At 42.7% G+C, this 24,755-nt stretch overlaps 1 protein-coding gene and 1 long non-coding RNA gene across 4 annotated transcripts; one reads left to right on the forward strand and one right to left on the reverse strand.

The window, feature by feature from the left end:
* Positions 1 to 841: 841 nt before the first annotated feature.
* On the reverse strand, positions 842 to 22,792 carry IP6K2 (inositol hexakisphosphate kinase 2). 3 transcript variants are annotated; one of them, XM_064667553.1, is made up of 7 exons: positions 22,558 to 22,609; positions 14,215 to 14,331; positions 7,847 to 8,147; positions 5,472 to 5,694; positions 4,483 to 4,658; positions 3,039 to 3,214; positions 842 to 1,626 (listed from the first exon to the last, which is right to left on the reverse strand). In XM_064667553.1, exons 3-7 carry the CDS (start codon positions 8,046 to 8,048, stop codon positions 1,129 to 1,131), a joined length of 1,275 nt encoding a protein of 424 aa, XP_064523623.1. In that variant the 5' UTR covers positions 8,049 to 8,147; positions 14,215 to 14,331; positions 22,558 to 22,609; the 3' UTR covers positions 842 to 1,128. The 3 variants fall into 3 exon arrangements, with proteins under 3 accessions (XP_064523623.1, XP_064523622.1, XP_064523624.1); XM_064667552.1 differs by lacking the exons at positions 14,215 to 14,331; positions 22,558 to 22,609 and adding an exon at positions 22,689 to 22,792; XM_064667554.1 differs by lacking the exon at positions 14,215 to 14,331 and having other exon boundaries at positions 22,558 to 22,701.
* On the forward strand, positions 22,745 to 24,346 carry LOC135420307 (uncharacterized). The gene is made up of 2 exons (XR_010433465.1): positions 22,745 to 23,974; positions 24,122 to 24,346. It is a non-coding gene; the product is annotated as an uncharacterized LOC135420307 (long non-coding RNA).
* Positions 24,347 to 24,755: the final 409 nt, after the last annotated feature.

Consider the following 24,755-nt stretch of genomic DNA (forward strand, 5'->3'; position numbering starts at 1 on the left):
AGGGTGACCTTCCACCAGCAGATCTGCAGCCTTCCTGTCACATCCCACCTCTCCTCAGCAGGCCTGCAGACTAAGTAGGGGCCAGGGAGATGATTCACCTGACTCTTCTGCACAAACTGACTTGCTTATCCTGGGCATCTGTAACAAGAACATCCCCACACTTACCTCAGCACTTCCACACCGTTTTCTCCTGCACTATCACGATGATGTAAAAGCTTCATAAGGGGAGAAGTCATTTATCAAAAAAAAAAAAAAAAATATCTGTTCCTCTTAAAAGAGATAGTGGTTTAGAGTTACTCTGTTATTTCTCTTACTCACTGCCCTCTCACTTTCTGATGCTTCCCAAGTAAGATTCTAAGCTGCTTAGGATACCTTTCAGGCCCTGCAGCTCTGCCCCAGTTGCTGCCACTGCAGCTAATCCTGGACAAATTTTACATGCTTGGCCTTAGTGTGGGTTAAAGACTGTCTATAGCTCTCTAGAAATAGGATACACAGCGTAAGATCTAGTTACAAGACCATGAAACAAGAAATAGGTTGTTGGAGAATTTAAGTGCAAGTTCTCACTTATCACCAGTCATCATTCTGGCCAGAAAGGACCTCCAGAGGCCTGTTACAACCATTTCATCCTTCTGAGCAATATTTGCCCCACCTCAGCCTCTCCTCCAAGGGCAGGTGCTCCAAAAAACAGCCCTCTGCTGGACTTTCTCATCACTCTGGATGGGAGGCCCACATACTTACCCACAAAGTAGGTAAGCCTGGCTGTTCACACGCTGCTTTTGCATTACACCAGAGATCTGAGCTCCATCTCCTCCTCAGTCACCAGTAACAACAGAAGCATCACTTACAACGACCAAAAAGAATTTTATTGGAACATATACACACAGGGATAACAGAGGTATCTGAGTAATCAAATATGGAATGTTTAAGAAAGTTAAAATAAATAAGGATACCAAGTTTTGCCAGTGCTAGGTCCAGCACCAATATAAGTAAATGCCCTCTGAACAAGTCTGACTCTGACAGGACCATCCCTGCAGAGCCTGTAAAGATTCCTACCACCAGAAAGTGGCCAATAATTTTGGAATACAAAGAGTCACAATAGTGCTTTCTACTGATGTGCATTCACACTGTTTATTCACTGCTTTCGTCTCTTATTTCTTTAATAATATCTATTAAATTCTGAAGTCCAAAAACATAGCCCGTGTCTTGGCCCTCATGCACCACACTATCTTCTCCATAGTACTTGCAGGTTGTGTGGGCAAAGTCTATCATACGGACATCGACAGTACTGGCAGTTGGTTTGTAGGCATAGGCTCCTGCTGACTCATCTGAAGACTCCTCTGAAAGGTCCTCTAGGTCCTCTGGGTCTGAGTCAACAGCAACTTCCTGCCTTTCCTTTCCATCATAAATGATCAGCAAGGAGCTTGAATAGAAGCGGTAAGACTCCTGTTTCTCTAGGACAGACTTGAGTTCAGTCAGTTTTTTAATAACAGACTCAAAGAGTTCCCTGCGCAGGTATTTGCCGTTATGAAAGAACTGGTAAAGTGCTTCTTTAAATCCTTGGACTGAGAGTTTTCTTCCGTGGTATTTATTCATGAACATCAGCTGGCCAGTGCCTGCCTGGTAGACCTGTATATACAAACACAAGAGAAAAGGAATAGTTAAAGTTGCTGGTGATACCGACTCAAAGCCTTGAGGGAACAAAAAAAAAAAATTAAAAAAAAAAAAAAGAAAAAACATGTTACAGAAAGCTTTTACAAGATGACATATTACTTGCTAAAATTGCTCTTCCACTATTACAAAAACTGCTATCAACAGAACTTGGAACTTGGAGGAAGTGGAAAATTCCTTCAGTTCAGATTTGAGCTTTTCCAGCAGGAATGTAAGAATGAGGACTTTAAATGAGATTAGGAAAGCTGCAGCCCACATCTCCAAAGTCAAGCTACAACCTGTACCACAGCCACTAATTCAGCTCATTACTTGCCTCTGCCCTAGGATGTACCAGGTGACTGACAGCATGCTGAGATCTGAGTGACAGCAAACACTTCTACACAAAACTAAGCTGTGCCCCATAATCATCTGCATTTAAATAAGTCCAAAGTGCTCCTGCAGGAAGATGTCTTCCCATAAGAGAGTGGTCTATATACCCCATAGCTCAACAATGCCTAAATATCTGGGTCAAGGATTGCAGGTGCTTCCAGAGTTCCTCTTTGTTTTCCAGCACAGGTCAATACTGGCAAGTGAACAATGAGCAGGCTCAAATCCCAGCACACTGTGGTCATAAATGCAGCTCCCACACTTTCATTTCTGCCTCTTGTTTTTCTCCCAAGTTAAACAGTGGGCATGTGAACCACACATGCCAACAGCCATGCTACGGAACAAGTCCTAGCAAACACTGCTAGCATTCCTGGAATCTACTGGATGGGAGGAGAGAGGCTTCAGAAAAGCCTCAAACACAAACATGTTGTTTTTGATTTCTCATTCGCATGTCAAAGTAAACAAAAAAATTCAGGTGAAAGTTCATGTAACTGTCCCCTCATCTGGCCACGAGTCTTATCACATTGACCAAGCACTTCTCACCTGCACTTTGTAACAAGTCAACTTCAAGCAGTGAAAAATCTGTGGCTTTTCAAAGTCTACAAGACAGAACCGATTGCTTCTTACTATTCTAGCAAACTTCCACATCCTCCATTCAAAATTCACATACTGGCAGACCCTCCTTTAAACTGTTCCCTACGCTATCCTGAAATGTTAATAGTAACACTAATTTTGCTGTGGCTTTAAATTACTGATATTGTGCAGGAGACTGTGTGCTCAGACTGCACTCACTGATGCAGAGCATAAGGCTGCAGGTTGCTCCTGCAGATGCTGCCACCTTCAACTCATCAGGGATACTCAAAAGCCTCACTCCCCTCTGTGAAGGAAACGGAGCACAGCACCTCAAGGGCAGCAACTCATGGGATTAGTACATAAGGCAAAAACCCCACTAACAGAAAGGGGTGCAAGCCTGTTGCCCCACACATGGCCAGTTTTGCCCTCACCTGCATGCCACAAACTCGCACCCCAATCACAGCCGACGTGCTCTGCTGACACTTGCGGATCTGATTTGCCTTCTTCTCTTCCGACGCGTCGTCCCCGTGCTGCCGCGTTCCCATCTTGAGGTCCAGCACGCACGGCACTTCGTATCGGGATGTCAGGTTTTCCAGCAAAATGAATTCTGATTAGTTAAGGAACAATCCTCACGACGAGGGATACAGGTTTTAAAAACCTTATCACAGATTTTAGTGCCCCAGTCTTAACTTTAAGCACAGCCAAAACATGCCCAGTATATAGCAGCCTATCAAAATTTGCAGTTAACATAAACTTAGATATCCACTACGCCAGTTCCAGTTTTACTGGTCTCTGGAGACGATCAGTGAATTTCCACATTAAGTGAAAAACAAAAGTAATCAGGGCTATACAGAAACATAACCTGGCAGCTGACTTTGAATTATGAAGTGTTTCACGTCCAGCAAGAGAATTTGTCTTTTGTGGGAAATGAAGATTCTGTGTGCTTCTGTTACCATTTGAAACTAGTGAAGCATTTTCACACCACCTCTAAAATACAGAAGTAAAAAAACCACTTCAAAACATCTGTACTGATGCTGTTCCAAAGATATCACACAGTTCTTAGGCAACTGAATAATCATTTACAGTGAAATGCTGAGGGTATCAGCCAGAAAATGCTTTCTGTTGAACAGTTTATTAGTCATAGATGTTTTAGTAATCCATTCACTGAAAGTCCTCACACGTGAGAAATTTTTTTACCTAAGTATATAGACACTTTTGCAGGATGTATCAGTGGCATTCAAGCATGCACACAGCAAGATCTTTTTTCCATAGAGTGCTCAGGGTGGAGATGTTTGCCTACAGTTCCACAGCACAAAACCAGTGTGCTTCAGCTTTCATGGATTCTTTCTCATGCTCCAGTCTTACGTGACAGTTTATATTCAATCTTTTTTTTTTTTCTTAACCAAAAAGGTTCACTAAAAAGAGGGTTCTAGTAGCAGAAAACTCCAGGTATTGGAACATCCTCTATATTTAAGAAACTACTAAAAAGGGAAAGAGGATACTAGTTTTTAAGATCATGTAAACAGTAATAAAAAGCGACAGAACTCTTCTTTGAAAGCTCTCGATAGAAAACTATTTTTGTGGAAAACTTCAAACACAGTATGCTGTAAAACCTGTCCACTAACTAACCCACAAGTCGTAGATTTTAATTCAGTTATCTGAGTTTCCCAGACTAGCTACTTTATCACATGCTGGAAAAGCCCATTTCTAGAAAGCACTGGCAATCCCTTCAAAGCAGCCAAATAAATCACAGCTTCAGAGAGTCTCTCAGGACCACAGTTAAGCCTGCTCTGTACTTTTATCTGGCGTGTTCAAGAAATAAAAGGCAGAGCCCTACTCATTCCATTGTTATGAGGTATTTTCAGGAAAGGATACTGTATTGGTTTCGGTGTTTTGCGTTTTCCTTCATCCGCTGTAATTGTTGCTGGTGACATTTCATGCTCCAAGGATTATGGTGTTTAAACTGAGAACTGACATTTCCTTTTTTCTCTACAGTATAATACAAGACTTCAGATTTCTTCAGCCACTCAAATTCTTCCTCCAATTTGTGACTAGAAAAACAGAACAAAGCAGCAAATTACAGGTTAGAGCAGAAAAATAAGCTTTTTAAAGGGGTTGTCAGTGGATTTAACTTTACAAGCTGTTTTGCTCACATTCACTAACAGCTAGCAAAAGCTTTATTTTGCTACCTGTACAAATGGACAAGATGCCCATCAGTAATATCTCAATATTTATAAAGCTACTTCCATACTAATAAAAATTAGCATGTAGCCAAATGTTACAAAACGTAATAATTCTACTTATATACCCTTTACCTGTGTGAATTACTTCTGTGAAGTAATGCAAAAGGTAGTGATGTGCTTTAAGGTTTATCCTTTGCTAAGGTCACTGTTTCTAGCACAACAATCACAGCTCATGGTGGGCACAATTAACAGAAATGTCACTAACAGGGCTGAAGCAGGATTCCTACAAAGGTATCCCATCCATAGTAACACTGAGATATGCTTGGGATTGATTGGGTTTTTCTACAGCTATTGTGCCTTTGCAAGTGGATGGAAGCTTTTGTTTGTGGGCTCTCATTTTTTCTCCTTTCTGAAGCTTCAAAATAACACTGAGAAATCTGTTTCAACTGACCACTGCAGAAAAAAAATGAAAATATTGAACATGCCACTGGACTGAAGACATTCAATTTCACTATTGAACCTGTCCGCACTGAAGAGGTCAGGAAAAACAAAAGAAACAAGAGAAGAAAATGAAAGTGAAAGAGTTCTGGAGAACTCTCTGAAAGTCTGAAGACCAGAACTGGGCAGCAAAAAATATTTTGCTTCAAGGTTCTGCATTCCAGTTCCCTCTGTCAAACTTACCTTTTCATTTTCTCCTCTTTCCTGTGCTGCCGGACCCATTCCTTAGATATCTTCTCATTTTCTAATAACATTGTTTTTTTGTTAGTCCATCTCAAGAGCTTACTTTTGGGTTCACAGTCAGAGTTATCTAAGTTCTCTAAGTTATCGTGGTCCCCATTTAGTGGATATGCTATTAGACATAAGTTTCCGTCTTCGTCCTCTTCAAAGCTCACCGACACCACACCTGAAGAGAGAAAGGACCTGGACAGTTATGAACTGCTCAAGTGACAAGCAAGCCTTTTAGAACACATTATTTTACACTAAGAATACAGCAACTTTATTTTTTTCTCTTACCCTGGTCCTTAGTTTCTATCTTGCCACAGGCCAAACCTCATCTGCCAACCTAACAAATATCAAAAGAGCTAGACAAAAATGACACCTCACAAAAGACAATTTATCATATTGACAAAACAATGATACAGAAGGTCATTTTCTTTCTCTGAGGCAGTCAAGTAAGAATCAAATAATAACAGGACACAATTTCAATTAAGAAAATTTTTTATTAATTTAAAAAAACTGACTGGTCTGATTCTAAGTGAGATGTAAAACATTTGTTAACATCTTGGAGTGAAAAGTGACCTGCACAAAAAAAAAAAACTTACACCAAAACCTTTTAAGTTTTGCATGACAGCAAAGCAAAAAGCACTTAACCAAACAATAACTGGTTACTAGATCCCCAGGGGAAAGGAAAGATGTGCAAGTAGAGCAAAACAAGGAAAATGTCACATTACAACAGAAACTAATCCAAAAGCTTCCACTTAGAATCACCATGCTTAATTATACATTTTCTTCTCTTTTTGGAATATACTTTATTGATACTGGTTATGCGGCAATCTTGTGAAATAAGTAACAAAAATGCAATACAAAACAAATGTGTTTGTGGTACAGAAACACGGTGAACCTCGAAAGCATTTGTTTTCCTCATGCTCCCCTCAGGAGTCTCTAGAGCACTGCACTGTGCTTTAGGGGTCCTAGTGGAGCGCTCTGACAGATGCACTGAGTGCTACATGAGCAAATTTCGGGGGTTAATGGAGAAGCAGCATCCATTGTCTGGACTGGGTTTTATTTTGTTTTTCGGTCCTCTCTTTATTCTCAGATCAATCAGTCTGCACAGTTCTTGCAGCTCATCACTAACTATGGGAGAGGTCTCGGTGAGAGACTGGAACTTCTGAGCTGGGCAGGCAAGTCCCAGACCTACAGTGGCTGGAACAGGGAATGCAGAAGCTCTGACAGTCCTGCTGTCACAAAGGAAAGGACAATGGGGAAAAAGCAGGAGAGGGGGAGGGAGGGGGAACCAGCTAGCAAATGGTTTTGGCTTTACACTAGAAAAAAAAATAACAGCGAGGGACCAAGTGAGACCCCTAAATCCCTCCCCACACTTCCCAGAAAGCCACAAACACTAGTACAATTGTTCTATTACATTTTGAGAAGTATCATTCAAAGACCATATTTTCTTGCAGTCCAACAGAACTTGTAATTAGACATGTCAAAAAGTCTCTGTAAGTGAGCAGGGAGCATTAACTCTGAAACATCTCTGAAGTCTTCCACCACTTTGACAAACAGTATGCAAAACTTCATCATCATTATAGTTGTTAAAATCAATGTGCTTTAAAAAGCAACTCCATTTAAAAAAGTGCTTTAGACACATTATTTATTAATCACCAGGCAGCAGTTGATGAAGTAGGAAAGAAAAAGAGTGTTCCTGTTAACTAGTGCAATTCTTAGGAGAACTGGAATTTCCACTCCTACATAACTTCTGACTCAGCCTCATCACGGCTACTTGATCCTTGCCTACCTAAATGCCATAAATTTTCATTTCCTTAGTGGCAGAAACAACACTCTGAGCATTCAACAAGACACCTTACTGACATGTATTTATTCAATCAAAACGAAAGTCAGAGGAGAAATCCAAAACCGAGAGAGACCACAACTAAGCTTGCACAAAACACTGCTATACAATCTTATCAAATCCCTTGTAAACAAACATTAAACAAGTGGCCAAAAAAATAATTTAGAAATCCAAACAAAAAAAGCAGCAGATAGTTACTGAAAACATTCTCAAGCTGTTAGCTACTTACCTGTGCCTAAGGGAGATACATGGGCTATCACCAGCAGAGTTGCTCTACTCTAATGCTGTTAGTCAGCATAAACACCAACTTGGCAAGCATTTCCACCCTGCATCTCCACAGCCTGCCTCAGACAACATCAAAATACATGAAAAGAAACCCCTAAAATCTCCTCCATACAGAAGAGATTTCAGAGAGAACAGAGAGCACAGCACGCTTGCATTCACAGCAACAAAAAGCCCAACCCCATTCAAAGGTTTGGTGACTTACCCTCATATTGTGGAGTGAATTTACGCATTTCTGTTGGGAGAGTCTCATAGAACTGGTGTTCCCTCTGAATAAGGGGTTTACAGATGGTCTTGTCATTAAACCGGAGGACACAGGAGTGTCCTCCAACCTGGTGGACAAAAGGCTCCAGCAGGACTCCCTTGGAATAGTGCTCCACTTCCATAGCTCCAAACGCTGGGCTCATCCTTGTAGCACATTAGACAGAAGGCGGCGACAGCAGTGAAGGCAGTTGGGAGCCTGACGCCTCCGAGCCCGTTGGTTGCGCTTGTTGCGGCTGCCGAGTCTGCGGAGGCAAACAGAGAGGGGCTCGCTCGGGGCCGGGGCCGAGCACGCGCCGCTCGCGCTCCGGACGGGCCGACTGAGGGCGCGCGGGGGGCGCCGCCGGCCAGGCTCGCGCGGACACGCCCCCCGCGCGCCGCGTCCAATGGGAGGCCGCGCGAGAAGCGCGCGCGGGGCGGGGCAGCGGTTCCTTAAAGGGAAACCCACCCGCCGTGATTCCCGGCGGGTCCCGGCCATCCCGACCGCCCCCCCGCCGCGATTCCCGGCGGGTCCCGGCCATCCCGACCGCCCCCCCGCCGCGATTCCCGGCGGGTCCCGGCCATCCCGACCGCCCCCCCGCCGCTCCCGCGCTCAGCCGGGGATTAACACCGAGCGTACAGTTCCTCCCTTCCAAATTCTCACAGCAACCAGCCTGGACTCTCATTTCCCCAGTTTATTCACAACAACATGTCAAACGCCGAAAATATTACACAGATGCAAACTCTCCAGAGGAACACCGTAACGCAAATATGCCATTTCCCAGGAATTTATTTTCGCGTGCATCCAGCAGAAGGCAGCGCTCCGTGCCAGCTGCATCCCAAGGATCTGTACTGTACCCTGTGACCGCCGCCAGGGTCACGCAACCTGCACTTCAATAGCAATTAAAGGAGCGAGGCTGAAAAACAAAATGACTGTCTTGGTCTCTGCCTTCCAGTAAATTTTTAAGTCGAGTTACTCTAATTTTAGACCAAGGCTTTAATCATTAACTTTTTGCGGCTAAAAACAACCTCATATTTATTTTGCCTGAAGATCATTACACGAACAATAATGCACTTAATTCAAAGAGACTACAAAGTGTTCTAGGTCACGGGTCTATTTTTATTTGTCCTCCTTAGATATTTAACAGCTTTACATTAACTGGAAAAGCAGAGACCTGTGGGCTTAGAGCAGCAGCGCTACCAGAACTGCAGACGCCCACAGCATGCCCTGGACATAAGAGCATTAATTGAATTAAACAACTAAACTGCTAAAAGAAACAACAGGTCGATCAAGTGAATGAACTCCAGCTCCTGGAATGTTTACCTGAACCTAAGGATAACAGGTCAATAAGAGTTGAGTGTGCTTGCGTTGCTGGTTTTGGTTGTTTTTATGGGGTTTGCCCTTTTTTTTTTTCCCCTCATTGCACACACCACTCAGGCTTTTTTTATCTTTTTTCCAAGCACCTTATTTGACAAAACGTTATCGGCTTCTTTAAAAAAACCCATTTTTTAATACAGAAAACAAAACTCAGACCAACTGTGCAAGAGAATGAATGTAAAATTGAATCTGGAATAGTGTTTCCCAGAAACAGTACTCTCTTCTGATACTCTACATTTTAAGATTAGAGCAAGATCAGTAAAGTTTCACTCTCTCTTTGAACTACTTTTAATTTCCTAGTAATTTTTTATACTGCAGCTACTGCACCCCCAGCCAATTTTCTCACCTACCTCAACACCAACAACTTGACAACCCAGAGACACACAGGTAAAGAAACTCTCAGTTCCACCCCAGAAAGCCACTTCCAAACCCCTATTTAACTGCACGAAGCTGAGCAACTCTGAAGCGCCCAGGCAGCGTGGAAAAGCCATTTGCCTTGGCCTTGACTGACACTGTCAGTGCTCTGGAGGCACAGATTTGTTCGATGGCTCCCCACAGTACCACCCCCTCCGTGCAGAGCCACGGGTTCCTCCTGTAAGGCTCCACTGCAAGTTGAGTTACCAGCACGTGTAACACACTTGGAGCCTGGACCATACACACACACACCTAACAAGCCATATCAGATCCTCAGTAAGCCCTGAGTTGCTTCCATTTTCTAGTACAAAAATTTTAAGCATCAGTCTGTGTTTGTGTAATGCACCAGTAATTTTATAACTCTTTTTCATTAGGATTTTCTAGAGCCAACAATGCCTCCAGTCTTCTGGAATTTCCCAGGGAAGGCCAGAAGTGTGCCAGGTTTCACTGGAGGCACGGTAACACACGTACATGATCTTGCAGTGCCAGAGCTTTACACTGGCACAGTCACTTTAGAGCCTCAGCAGTACAAGACCACTCTTCCCAAGACAGCATTACCATTCCATGGCAATCTTCCTAATTACCCTGATGTACAGACACCAATTTCCAGCTGCAGTTATTCAAACTGAGAAAGTACCTTGCAACATCCCTTAACCTCCAACATCTAGTTTGCTCCGTTCCCCCCTTTCCATCAGAGCTGCATCAGGAGTGAAGCCCTGAAGATGTTTACGCCACAGAAATTACTCTCTAGCAAAAATCACCTCCAACACACAACAATGCACAACACCTTGTTTACCCAACACATCTTCAGGGAGCTCATTAGCAGCAGCTCAACTTGTTTGCTTCCATGTATGCTCAAGTGGTCTGGACAACACTTGGACTGGATCACCACATTCACTCAGCAGTGAAATTGCTGAGCACAGTATTGCACAGGAGTACTCGAGCTACTTCACCTTTTCCTGGAAAAGTGAGATCTGGGAGTACATCACGCAGTCTAACTTCCCATTTGAGCAATAAAAAAGCAAGTTTTTTTATTGCTCTGATATTATAAAAATATAAGTTATGGAATATTTAGACAGGGTTGGGTTTGGTTGTTTTTTTGTTTTGTTGGGGCTTTTTTTGAGAGAGAAATGTTAGAAACATCTATACATAGTCACAATGTACCCAGTCTGCGCTACCACAACACAAATGTGAATCTACCAGACATAAAGGGGGAAGCTCACACAAGTAAAGGTGAGTTTTACTGTGCCTGTATTAGTAAGCTCTGCTTCTGTTTTTATCTTCCAAGGCCACGGTGCAACTCCCACATGTTCCGTTTCTGCAACAAGATTTCTGTAGTACGAATCCCTGCTGGAAAAGCTCTATTAATAAAGCTCTGCAGCACAAACTGTGTGCAAGGCACTGCTGAGCTGAGCGTCAGCAAGGAATTCCTTGCTATACACCCCTTAACCGAGCTCCATAATTGTGCAAAGCAATTTACTGCCTTCTTATAAACCTAACACATGTATATGATCTGAACAGAGCCACAGTGCTCAACAAGGCAGCAGCAAGCCCACACAATCTTTTCTACAATTTAGGTTTCAATGAGACTTTAGTTTTTCACTTTGAACAATTCATATTTTAGCCTTTCAAGATACGCACTTTTTACCTAATAAGTTGTTTTCACCTAATGAAATTCTTCTTGCTTGCAAAAAGATTTGGAGCAAGCTGTTAAGTTTTTTTTCTGCTGCGTGCTGTAACATTACCACTACAAACAATCAGGATTTGTTTGTCATTTTGGCTCTCCTCAATATTTGGAATCTTGCCCTTCAGATTAACAACAGGACCTGGAGCACAACTGTAATGCCCATCAGAAATACTTTGTACTGTTTCATTTATAAATATCTTAATTCCATAAACAGCCTCACAGTATGCCAAATTGGTTGCACTTCCTTAGAAATAAAAGCTTTGACCTAAGACCAAGAGCTTCAAGTGGCATTGATGTTGACCAGCACAAGCACAATGCAGTTTTTCACTGCCTTTCCTCTGATTCTACACCCAGTTTGTTCTCAATGCTCTTTGGGTAAAAAAGAGCCCAGAACAGCTGTTTTTAGGCAATCTTCCCAGATATCAAACACAGATTCGGAGTACCCTGCCCTTTTCCTCCTATGTGCTTTTAAGTGCCTTTGGCTAAGAGTTTTTGTTCAAAGGACACATCAGCCAAAAAAAAGCAGATTTACTAATCCTTCACATGTCAAGCATTTTAAGAAAAAAATCTGACATAACACAAAGGAAGCAAACAAAAATGTGTCTAGACGCAGTAACATTAGTTTGAGCAATGTCATTCTTACAGTAAGCAGCAAAAGATGCTTAAAACCCAAACCTGCAAACCAGAAGTGACATAGATAGACATCTTATTCCCATCACGTGTGACAATGACCATCGAGAGAATACCGCAATGAACTCATGTTTTCAGACTCTTAACATTAATCCCAGGTGACGACATTCTTTGGAAGGTATTTCATGTCATTACAGATCCTCAACTTAAGTCCCACATGTAATTGCATTAATGAACACATCCTCTGGAGAGCACAGCTCTCAATTAAGCAGCAGCTCCTTCCTTCATAACAATCTCAAAATTAACACCTCTTCCAAAAACTTTATAATAGCAGAACTACTGATGCAGAGCTGCCCTTCTAACCAACCTGCCTTTCTAACCAACCGGGTTCTCTCTAGACCAGACTTCTGATTTTGAGTGGTCAGTATCTGCAACTCCAAATAGCCATAAATCAGCTTTATAGTGACAGAAATAGCAAGGCAGCAAAGCTTTCTGCCTGTCCTTTTTTCTCAGTTCACTGGGCAGTGCAAAGAGGAAGCTGACAGGGTAGAGATTTGCAGAGCAGAGCTTGCTGCAGGGTGCTATAACCCTGCTGAAGCAGACAAAGCAAAGCCCCTTCCTGAGGTTCCAAGGAAACAGAGGATTGGCACAGTCAGCCAACAGGACAGAAAGAGTACAGGTGATCCATTAGAGCAGCCAAAGAGAAAGCTGCCTCAACCCAAAGAACATTCAGGAAGAAACAATATCAGATGAGAAAGGACACAGGAAGATGCAAATATCAAGGTGGAAAACATATGGTGTGTTTTTGAAATCCCACCCACCACCTGTTACATGAACAAAACTGAGAAGGTACCTCAGGTCTGAGTTAGTAAGTCATCACAAAACTCAAAGATAACGACCCTTCAGGACTGAAGCAGGATAAACACACCTTAAGAACCTACAATACACCTATCAAACAGGAATTTTACAAGTCCTCATTTGACAGAACTACATGTCCCACTACTAATAATGTGTTATTTTACAAACAGCAAGGTACGTTCCTTGAATCAAAGAAAGCAGAGGATGCAACATCAGAATATTAAAAGCATTAGATATGTTAAGTGTGCTTAGGGTCAAAGTTCTTGCACAGCTTGTGATTAATTTTGATGAAAATCAATGTCATTCTTCTACACAAAGTACTATTTTATTAGCAAATTTGCCCAGTCTAACATTGTCAAGGAGTTGCTTCTAACATTCACTGTAGCTACTGCTTGGCTCAGGAACTGAAGTTACTCTGGTGTGCTCCGTTCCAGAAGTTTTAGAGATTAGAATGGCGATAGTCATGTCCTCTAGTGTCCAGTCAGCTGCCGAGGAACAGTATCAGAAATACAAAATTACATTTTAAAGATGCCCTGCATAAGATTAGAGAGCAAACCCTGCACAATAGATAGGTTTAACTCTTAACAGAAAAAAGACCTCTGCATGCATTTATTACAACTGTTTTAATCGATTCCTAATTTTGAGGGTGCATTATTACCTCTAAATATAATGCAAGTCCCCCACTGATGCTTTTTGAAGCCTTTTCCATCTACAGTAGTAGTAATACAACTAAGCAATAAAAGCTGTAGTTTCTAACTTTTTAACTCATTAAGATAGAGATGAAGAGCTCATGTAATAATGTCCCTGTATGAATCCTGGTTTTGGAAAAAGTCTTAAGAGAAGCCTTAAATTCTGCCCGATTACAGAAAGCAAACACTTATTCTGGTAACTAATTTTGAGGAAAAAGGTTATCTTCACTTGAAGAGCGTGCTGACATTGGTGAGTCTCCGACTTTTTTTAGTTATCAACAAAAAACTGGCCCCTAAACAGCAAGTAATTAAAATTCAATACAGCAGACTTAGCAGCCTTCAACATCGTGGGGGGAAGAGGAACAGTGTCACGGCATCAAGGGAGAGGAAAGACTAAAGTTTGTCTTTAAAATTAAGACTAGAGGGGGAGAAAAAAAAAATCTTTTTCGTTAAGTATAACTTTAAATCAAGTGGTTGTGATGAAAAAAGGATGCTGAGCTGTAACTTTCTACGCAAGTCAAGGTTATTTAAGCTCTTCTGCTGCAAATCAATCAATGTAATGATCATTAAGTTACCTTTACATGACTTGTACTCAGAGATGAGTAAGCATGACGTTTTGTAAAAATACTCAGCAGAACACTTGCCAACTCAAGAGTGAGATACCAACTCCTTCGTACCTACATACTGGGACTATGTGTGCATTCCATTTCCAAGCAGGAATACTTTTGCTGTAGCCTTTGGTGGTAAATCATGCTGGGAGTCAGGCACTGTAGTGGCATGTCTGTCATAACCACCTACAGACACAAAAAGCTAAGAAAGCATATTCTTCATTTGAAGGTAGGGTGCTTGGGCTAAACCAACAAAATAAGCCACCTGCTTGTTAAAAATGTTGATATAATGTAATTTTATCTTTTTTTTTTTTTTAATTTATCTTTACTGAATGGCTAATAATTGCAGCAGCACATTGCTGTGGTTAAGAAAAATTAAGTAATTTCTCCATAAAAAGGGGGAAAAAATTCCTTGAATTCTTTACTTCATCACATAAAACATACTGAATCTAGAAACCCAGAATTATACGTGAACTCATACACAAAATTTCTACAAAACATGTTTGCAAAACCCTTTTGGAACGTGGCTGGGCTAACTCAATAGCAGCCTTGGCCCATCAAGGTAGAAGGCTAATCCTATTTTCAACATCAGACTGCGAACAAAGGATTCCCACCAAGAAAGAATGAGTTTTCCCACTTTCAAACTGCAGAAAAATATCCTGAAACGCCCTCGGTTCTTCTGAGGATGTCAGGTATGTCACACCTAAGGGTACCAGATCTTTTTCCCCTCTGAAAGGAGAGGGACAGTCCAACACTGGCTACAATGGCCAGGTTAAGAGATGTCTTTGCACCTGTAAATTTAACAGCAGAGCTGCAGAGCCACCTCCTATACCAAAAAGACTTTTGAATACAACCTTAACAGGCAGAACTAATCATGAAACATTAGGTATAACACATTAAGGGAGCAAACTATAAAGAAAACAATCTGAAGTTGCATAATGTCCTATCATTACTACTCCTCAAGCACAATCATTACCCCTACCTTCCTTAAACCAGGTCCACATTATTAGGAGAAACCCAGTTCCCCAGTCCTTTTGTCTAGGACAAGGCAAGGCAAGCCACTAAGGCAATCTCCAAGAACTTCCACCTTTTTAACAGAAGCAGGCACAGCAGCCCCTCATTGCCATTTCTTAAACCTCAGCAAGGAGGTTAAATGCTCACTATAACCAATATTTCAACATCCAAAAAAGCAGCAGCTTTCAGCTTTCCCTACACCATTTGTAATCTGTAAGCTTAACACCTACATACACGAAGTTCTGGAGAAATGCCAGTTTTACCTCTCAAGTAAAGCTATTTTATCTCCCTGGAACTAAAATAAAACCAAGTTACAAGTTACTAAGCATATTCAGCCAGAAAAGAGCATGCAATTCTGACCCATGCAGTTTTTCAGGGATTGTGTAATTTAAGAACTAGCCTCTTTTCCAAGTAAAAATGCTATGGAAACTAAGAAACCTGAACCACCAAAACTAAGCTACTTAAACTTCCTATTTAGATACTGATCCATCTTAAAACAGTATTCTGGCATCAGTGGCTAAAAACACCAGTTGCTATGAAAAGACAATACCGCCCTTTGTCGTGGAGAAACCGAAATAGCCTTCAGCCTTTAATCTTCTGAAAATATGACAGCAAGAGCTAAACTGTGTGGATTACACACATGAAAGTATTATTCAAGACACCAACACCCTCAGAAATTCCAGCACTGAGATTAAAATAAATCCAAGGCTATGCCTTTCTCATTACCATGAATTTAGCAGTCTGGGAACTGTATTTCCAGCCACTCAATAAAAGAACACGGAATCTTTCTGACTGGCCCTTCGGTTGTGACCCATTTGCCACATAGGATAAGCTGCTCAAGAAGACAAGTGTCAGGTCCCTTTCAAAGTTCACATTCACGTAACTACATAAAGAGTTTCTCTCTATTTTCTTCAGAAATCTCAACCTCTAATACTTTTTATACCATAATAACTAAGGGCCAACAGGACAAGATTGTTAAATTTAAGCTTTGATGCCTAAACCCTACAATCCAAACTAACTCCTTAAGCAAAAACTTCCACGGGAAAGCAAAACAAAGATCATCCATAAATGAACTATTACAGGAAGAATGGTACCCAAAATGCAGTAACATATTTCATGTATCCCATTTATGTGTATATTCGTCTATACCATCAATATAACTCAAATGAAGTTTACTCCCTTTATGAAGAAAAACAGTTGAAAAGTAGCCCAGGAGGAGATACAGTCATCAGATGTGAAATGCCCATCCACATTTTTATCTGTAATTCTTCAAGTGTCAGTTCCAAGACTACTTCTGATGATTATGATAAACGGAATTTTTGCTCCAGAACAGCCCGAGTTAATGAGATGCATTTAATATATCTTTTAAAATTGTATTTATGTTTTAAAAATCTCAAACTACTGAAAACATCTCAAATCAGACAACACAATCCAGATTTGCATCTTAAAGGGAACAGTTTATATGATTCAGTGACCTCTATATGCTCTTTCCCTAAAGAGTTGAATGTAACTGGGTCCTAAGGCCTTGAAACACAGCACCCTGCAGGGTTGACAGAGCAATTATAGAATTTCAAATGCAAAAGATACAACAGAATAATTTCAATGTGCTTCTTGCTTAAATGCAGCAGATTGGACAAGAGCAAGTAAGGACAGGAGAAGTCTCACATGACAGACTCTCAGGTGGCACCACAAAACCAAGGAAAAAAATTGTGACCATTTCCCCTGGTAAATGCAACTCATTTTAAGACGTTTCCTCCTAGTAGAAGGGACAAGGACCTTTTGTACAAGCCCACCTGCAGCGGACTTCAAACATGCTTTAAAAAAATGATGTACGTATTTCGTGCTTCCTCATCGAGTGATCTCATAGAACACCATCTGGGGCCAATTACAGGCTCACCATAATAATCACTGCCAAAGAATTAATTCATTTTAATCCCATACAGTTTACATATTCAAACAGCAGTACAAAACCACTTGGAAAAAAAATCTTATCAATTTCAGTAACCCAGAAAAGGAAGCTTCAGCAGGAGCCTGGCTGTACTGCTCTCATCCTTGCTGCAGCTGAAGAACACAATGATGCACAAGAGCAAGCTAGTTTTATTAGCCCAGGCAATGGGATACAGCCATAGTGTGTCTTATTCCCATAAAAATATCTGTTGCTTTACAGGAGTTTTTATAGCAGCCAACAAGTGTGTACTCCATGACTGTCTTCAAAGAGAGACCATCACTCACCAAAAAGGGAACACTCAGACAGGATGACTGCCAAAAACCTATTTTCTCTTCAAATATCTGCAACATAGCACCACTATTCACAGTGTGCTCACGTTCCAATTCTGCATTTCCAAAAATCAGCACATTGGCAGCGGAAAAAATACTTCAAGGAGTCAAGCTTATGAAAAAATCATCTTATTTTTTGAATGCAAACTTTGTGGGTAGTGATGTTAAATCATTATTTGCACTTTAAAACATAATCACCATTCAGCACTTAGGTTTAAATATGTGAAAAGCTTTCTTTAAACAGAACAATGGAAGAAGACACTCATCCTTGCACCACACAACTCACTGCAGCTCCATCAGCATTTACTTCATCTTCTCATTGAGAGACTACTCATTTCCACAAATTCCAAAACGAGTCTCCCAATCCTTTTGCTCCCTCCCTATCTAGAACTATGCCCTCAACTTTAATACTCACAGATGTCTCTTCAGAAAACTGACTGGTGCCATAAAGCCAGAACCAATTTTCCTAAGATAGCTTGAACAGATTCCCAGTTACAATGACAATTACATCAGTATGAACATACACACCCATCAATTTAACCTCGTATCTCCTGTTAAATTGAATCAACCTTCTGAAAGTGCCAACACCTCAGAGAGGTCAAGATGATGCCTATCATGACAGCAATTTAACTTCTCATTTTTGTAACAAGGAACCTCATTAATCTGATGTCATAATGATTAAAAAAATGATCACTTGTCATCACACTGTCTCCATATATCCAAAATAAAGGCAAATAAATTACTGTTCTTCTGGAAAAAGATATGAAAAATGAAAAGAGCAAATGTTAAAAGAAAAGAGGTCATCTTCAATAAGCATGAAATTAAGCAGCACCCAAAATTCCTGATAAGGTTTCAGGCACTGTAGAAAATTTCTGCATCACAGCACTGCACAGCTATTTGGGTATGCTTAAAGCCCTCCATGCTTCAAGAAAATAAAATCATTTTTGCTGTGCTCATTCTAATACAGACTTTGGCATAAACCCCCAAACTCTTGCTTCTTCTAACTATGATTCTCTGACAAAAAATTGCCTCAATAATTTTATCATCTGCCCTTGAGCCTGTTTGTTTTAAGTCTCAACAACCTGGGGCACTATTAACCAGCTTCAGCAAGTCATCCAAATGATTTTTTTTTTTTTCAGTTCCTTCCAACCTTTTGGATGTCAACAGAACAGGACAGAAGAGAAGCAGGCAAGAACCAAAAGAGACAGTATAGCTGAATGGCTACGGTGTGAATTCAGGACTTCCCTGTTCTGTTTGGGCCGGTAACTGGCTGATGAGCACATGCACAGCTCCAAACCAGGCACAGCCTGTGTTGTCTCTTGCCCTACCATCCATCATGGCACACACACAAAGTTTGCCTTCATAAAGCAAAACTCTCAGTGGTCAAAACCATTTTATAAGCAAAGCTTACTTTTTCCAGTAAAACAATGCAAAACTGGGCTCTAACTGGTTCCAGCCATCTCCAAGAGACAATCCTCCGCTTGCAGGAGCAATCCAGACACTGGGTCAAAGGCTGCAGGTTAAGTATCTGATAACAGTAGAGTGGTACATTCTGTACCTATTATGAAGATTATCATTACTTTATTCTAAACACAGCCTGTCTTTCAGAGAACAGTCAGGACTTCAAAGACTGTGCTACACAAGCCAAGAATTTGCAGAACATTTCAGATTTCAAGCTGTTAAACACCCAATTAAACACAAGCAATGTTGGACCTTCATTTGAACAAATAATTTTGCTTCCATGATGCCTTCCAGTATTTCGGACTTTGCAGAAGGAGAAATTTCAAGTTACTTACAGCACATGATACAATGTCATACAGTTTTTTGCAAAGGGGAGGGGAAGAATTATTTTGAAATTAAATAGTTACTAAGAAAGGCCCCAAATTAACATTCTAATGAGACATTTTTAACAAAAGTTGTAGAAAAGACACATCTGCAGCTATACCTTAAAGCTCTTAAAATGTAACCTCTTAATATTTGTAAACTACCCTTATATTGTTTCAAAGATGCAGTAACCTTGGGCAAGACAGGAAGCCAGATAAAAAGAATTAGCAAGAGGAAAAATCCTCTCCCCGCAATGGAAAATTTTCATCTCTTCAAGCAAGGCAGAGATGCTCAGCCGGACCTGCGTTGCCTGGAGACCAACCGCAGTTTCTTGCCAACAGGGACGAGCTCAGCATCAGCAAATTCAACAGCTGATAAGTGGATGAGCTGAATGAGAGGCGGCAAGTTTTTTCCACACATCAGTGTAAAAACCTGACAGCTTTCAGATAATGGTTCTAGCCCATGCTCACTAGAAAAACAAGAATTATTGTGAACGTTAAATGTCAGCTTAAGAAAGCTTCAAGCTCCGTCGTACTTGGCTCTTATCCCTACATGCAGTAAAGAGCACATCCAAGTTAAAATTTTTAGTTGCACCTCGATTTCTGCCCTCTCCATCTTTTGATGCAGTATCAAAACTTTTGGAATATGTTCTGCCCATTCAACGAGTTCTCAGTCTAAGCACTGGTGCAGAAATATTAAGAAAACCAGTGAACTACATCAAAAAGGAAGAAGCTACAGCTTAGCTTTAAAAGCCACACCAAATCTTGTTTCACTTCAAAACCCAGCCTTTCTCACCTAAAGTGCAGCTCCCTGGGCAGGCCTGCATCAGATGTATTACAGAGGAGACACTTGTTTTGCCTATTCTGGATCTGGACCTCAGATCCCAGCCTCAGGCAGGCATGGACAAGGCTGCAGGAGCAGCACTCTTGACCTCTCAAAGAAACACCTCAGCTGCCTCCCAATCTCCAAACCATCAGATAAGAACTGTTGGAAAGAACTGATATTTAATACCAGTTACTCCAGAATTTCCCCAGATCTTATCTAATTCAACTCACTGAACACATTCAGGCAGTAAAAAATTAAGGGATTTAAAAGAATGACTTCTATTTAATTTATCCCTTCTGATAAATTCCATGAGTAAAGTAGGTCTTCCACCACCGACCTGACAGCACACACCTCCCTGCCTCCACCTATGCCTAAAACAAAAGGGCAGACATTTGTGTGTCACCACTGCTGACAGACTCAGACACCCTCAGTGCCTCGAGGTTTGCACCCTTCCCCTACCCTTCAAAAGAAAAAAACATCTCCAAAATAGCCTCACACTCCCCAGCTGACCGGAGAACAACTAAAGTACCACCATACCAGTGACCTGGATGGAAGCCCATCCACTGACAGGCAGCAAAGAGGTTCTTTCTTTAACATCTTTTCTCATCCTGTTTTTTCCCAACCTCATGCCTAACAAATCCAAAGTCCTCTTTGCAAGCAACTGGTAGGGAAAGAATTTTTGAGAGCACAAAGCCCAGCATTCATATGACTGACCACCATCCAGTTTTCCAGCTGCTTCCCAAATTACCACACCACATGGTTATGACAGCTCTGATCCACCTTTCCTCAAGAAGAAACAGCAACAGCTTATATTGCTTCTGTGACCAAAGTACCACAGATAAGCTAACAGACCGTTACTTCAGAAAGGTGTAAATTTCAAAGACGGCAAAGGCTGAAAAACAGCTTTTCAATTAAACAAATACAAATTTATGAAAAGATACACGGACAAGCTTAAGGTTTGAAATTTTTCACAAACACATACACATGAGTGGTTGCAATCCCTCCCACGGCCCTTAACCAGGAGACGCTTCTGAGCACTTCAAATTATTGTTTTTTGAAGAAACTTTCCTGAATTCTGGCACTTAAATTATTACACTCTTCCTCATTCAGTAATATACTTTAATTAAAAAAAAAAACCAAACTATCTTGAAGATGCCAATCAGCCAAATGTAAATAAATCAATCAGCCTCTTTTTAAAACACACACGTTTATGTGTGGACACATGTGTACATAAATCCAGTTTCCATTCCTTAATGCTATTATTAAGTCCTGAAAAAACACAAGTTAATTTCAACTTAAAGACAATTTCAAAACTAGTTTTTATCTTATATATGTTTTTATTATTTTCTAAGCAAAATTAAGAGCAAAGATGCCAATTCTTGGCCAAAATAACCCTGGATTTTGTAATTCTAAAGTGTCAAATTTGAACAGCTCTACTCTCACTTCAGTGTTACACGTTGAGCAATGACCAATAATACATCATTTGAGTGAAAAGTTAAAGCAAACATTAATATTCCAGAATTATATATTAAAGCAAAATTCTAATAATAATATTTGACACACAACTGTCCCTTTAGATGTTCATGAGTCTAAAAAAGCACACGGGCACTGGATGAATTTCTAAAACACCTGAGTATATGGGACAACTAAGGCACTGTATCGAAAGACAAAAAAGAAAAAATACAGCCTTGAAGTGGAGGGCGATTAAATTCCAGCACATATCAAGAAAGATATCAGTGTTAAACAGGCATACTTTTCACAGTGGAATTAAGGCCAAGGACATATCAGGGTGTAACTACCAAGTTGTTATTCCATCAACAACGATAACATTTATTTTCTTAAGCTGGATGCCTATTTCCAAAGCCTCAACCGTAAGTTTTTGTTTTAACGCCTGCACGTTAACAAGGCATTATAAAACCGTGATGCTCGCACCAGTTCCTAACAAGGCATCACCCACCACTCCCATTTTACACGGGAAAAGGGTATCCGTGAGCAGCACGTCCACTTATGCAACACATCCCGCAGCACCCGTTTTTCATTGTGAACTATTAGCGAGAGTACAACACAGCGGTCAGAGCCGCAGCACACCCATCACCCGGGCAGAACGGGCAGACAACGTCCTGTGATTCAGGGAACCGCCGAGCAAGGGGTGACCACCAGCCCCGGGGTGGGCAGATACCAGTGATGCGAGGCACATACAAGGCAGACAGAAGCGATACAGGCGCGGCCGCCCCGCGCCGGGCCCGGCCCAGCCCCGCGACCCCCGCGGGGGGCGCAGGAAGCGCCGGGGACGGGGATGCTCTGCCAGCGCTGCCACCGCTATCCCCCCACCGCCGACCCGCATCCCTGGGGTGCCGCCAGTACAGAGCCCCTCCTTTCCTCCCCACAGAGCCCGGCAATGCCCCGAGGGCGCCGCCGACCATCCCCGCCGGGCAGCCGCCCTCCCCCGCCTCCGCCGGGCCGGGCACCGACCTGCGAGCGGGCGGGGCTGCGTCCTGCACAGGCGGCCCCCAGGCCGCCCCCTCACAACTGCTCCCGGGGGAAGGGGGGGAGAGGCAGCATCAACGTGCGGGGGAGCGCGGGGAGCGGGGCGCGCCCGTTACCTGGAGCGGGGCCGGCGCCGGCGGCGGCCTCAGCGCTTTTGTTCCTCAGACGTCAAGATGGCGGCGCGGCGCGTGGCCGGCCCTCCCCGCTCCGGCGGGCCCCGCCCTCCTGCGCGTCTCCCCATTGGCTGGGCCCGCGGCGCCGCGCGCTGATTGGGTGGCCGCCAGCGCCGCTGTTGCCAGGGGAGCCGGGGCAGGGGAACGGGGCCGGGATGCGGAGGTTGATCAGTTCCGCTCGGCCCGGCCCGGCCCTTCCACGGGAAACGCGGGGAAACGCCGGCTAGAGAGCGGGGCCGTGGAGAGAAGCGGGACCACGGGAAGAAGCGGCCCCTCCGTGTCGGCCCTTCTGCCCGTGCGGGCCCGCCGGGCACCCTCTCTTGTAACCAAGCTTAGAGCCACCACCCAGCATCCACAGGCAGGAGCCAGCCCTGTACACCTCCCTGACCTCTGGGTTATTACATCTCCCAACCTGTGGGTTATTACGGCTCCCTGACCTGTGGGTTACACCTCCTCAGGGCGCAGCTGCCATGCACAAAGCTCTCGGTCACTTCCCCTCAGTGCCTGCTTGGAAACCATTTCTCTGTTGGCGTGTGACACGTTCGGACATGACCAGGGCACTTCCATCACTCGCCCCGTTCAGGAGGCAGAGGAAGAACATCTGAGCGTCCCTTGAAGCTCGGAGGGTCACTGAGGTCACTGTTCATCCCGTGCTTCTGTTTCTATTCCACCAAAACTCTCACTTATGCAAATGCAGCCCAAAGTCCTGGAAGCTCCCCCTACTCGGCTTTTACCCTGGGTGACTTCTCCGAGCCAGTGTCTGATGTCTGAAATGCAATCGCAGTTATGAAGTTTGCATACAAGGCCATGAACTGCGGGTAACAACGGAGCCACCAGCATTGTAAGAAAAAAAAGACAGAATAATGAGATTGTCGCAGTTTAAATTACTAAGCAACAGTTTCTCTGACAATGAACTTAGTAACGCTCTGCCATCAGTTTAATCACGCTAATGAGACAGAACAACTCCACTTAGATACAAATTACTCTGCATTTCATTTAAATAAGGGTCAGGGAGCTAAAAGCCACACAAGCCACCACACTTCTGCTGTACAGCACATCCAGCAAAAGACCTCCTTTGTTTCCAGAATGGACCCAGGCTTTCTGGCCATGAGCTGCCAAGGCAGGGCTGCACAAGGCATCTTGCTCAAACCTCCCACCTCCGCTCCCCAACCGCCTGTGCGTGGGCCCAGAGCCTCTCTGGCTTGGGAACAGCTCCTTGGTTTGGAGAGGTGAGCATTGGTTTACCAAACAGATTCAGAGGGCAAGAGATTTCTGATTTCTCTTTGTTCTAAAGTAAAAGCATGCACAGTCTCTTGTGTAAGAAACAATTATATCCCCCAGTTCCCACTGCTTAAAATATGCCTCTTGTTCATCAGGCTGACAGTCGAAGCCAAGCAGCACGGCTTGTTGAGAATCTTCTCATTTATCCGGCTGGTGCCATCATGATCATCTTAATATAAAAATCTGGTCTGGTATGTGTCTCTCACCATTTAAAACTGATGACTTCCCTTGGATATTTAAAAATTTTGTTTCAAATCCATGCCTCTTGGGCTGAAGCTGGTCGTGAGAGAGCAGGTCTGTAATAAACTGAAGAAAATTGACTGGCAGTTACGACTGGATTATTCACACATGCTAGTAGTCTTAATCTTTATTTGGAAGCCCAGAGCTGGCCCAGGGCTCACATCTGATATATGTTCCCTGGCCACAGGGAGAGGGGAGCTAAGGTGACATCCCATGGGGCCCTTTCCCAGTGGGTGGCTGCATGATCCCTCCAGAGGCCAGGAATATTCCCACATGCTCAAAGCAGCATTAGGTTTCCTCAAGCCTCACTCCTTGCTGCACTTCTTTCCGTTCCTCTTAATTAGCGGGGGAGTAATTCCAGGCTATGCAAGTCATTCAGCATCTCCTCCCTCCTCCACGATCAGCTTCCCCAGTACAGTTCATGCCTGTAATAAGATGTCAGCCTCGAGCTCAGCTTGGCAAGCCTTTCATTCCCGCACTGCTCTTGCC

The sequence above is a fragment of the Pseudopipra pipra genome, chromosome 11 (genome assembly GCF_036250125.1).
Source record: "Pseudopipra pipra isolate bDixPip1 chromosome 11, bDixPip1.hap1, whole genome shotgun sequence".
Taxonomy (NCBI): domain Eukaryota; kingdom Metazoa; phylum Chordata; class Aves; order Passeriformes; family Pipridae; genus Pseudopipra; species Pseudopipra pipra.

Excerpts from the sequence above, each read along its gene's own strand:
- IP6K2 (XM_064667552.1), bottom strand. The coding sequence starts at position 8,048 with ATGAGCCCAGCGTTTGGAGCTATGGAAGTGGAGCACTATTCCAAGGGA. Across the intron at positions 3,215-4,482 it reads AAAACACCGAAACCAATACA|AATTCATTTTGCTGGAAAAC; the intron begins GTATCCTTTCCT and ends TTAACTAATCAG. Across the intron at positions 1,627-3,038 it reads TGCGAGTTTGTGGCATGCAG|GTCTACCAGGCAGGCACTGG; the intron begins GTGAGGGCAAAA and ends TTGTATATACAG.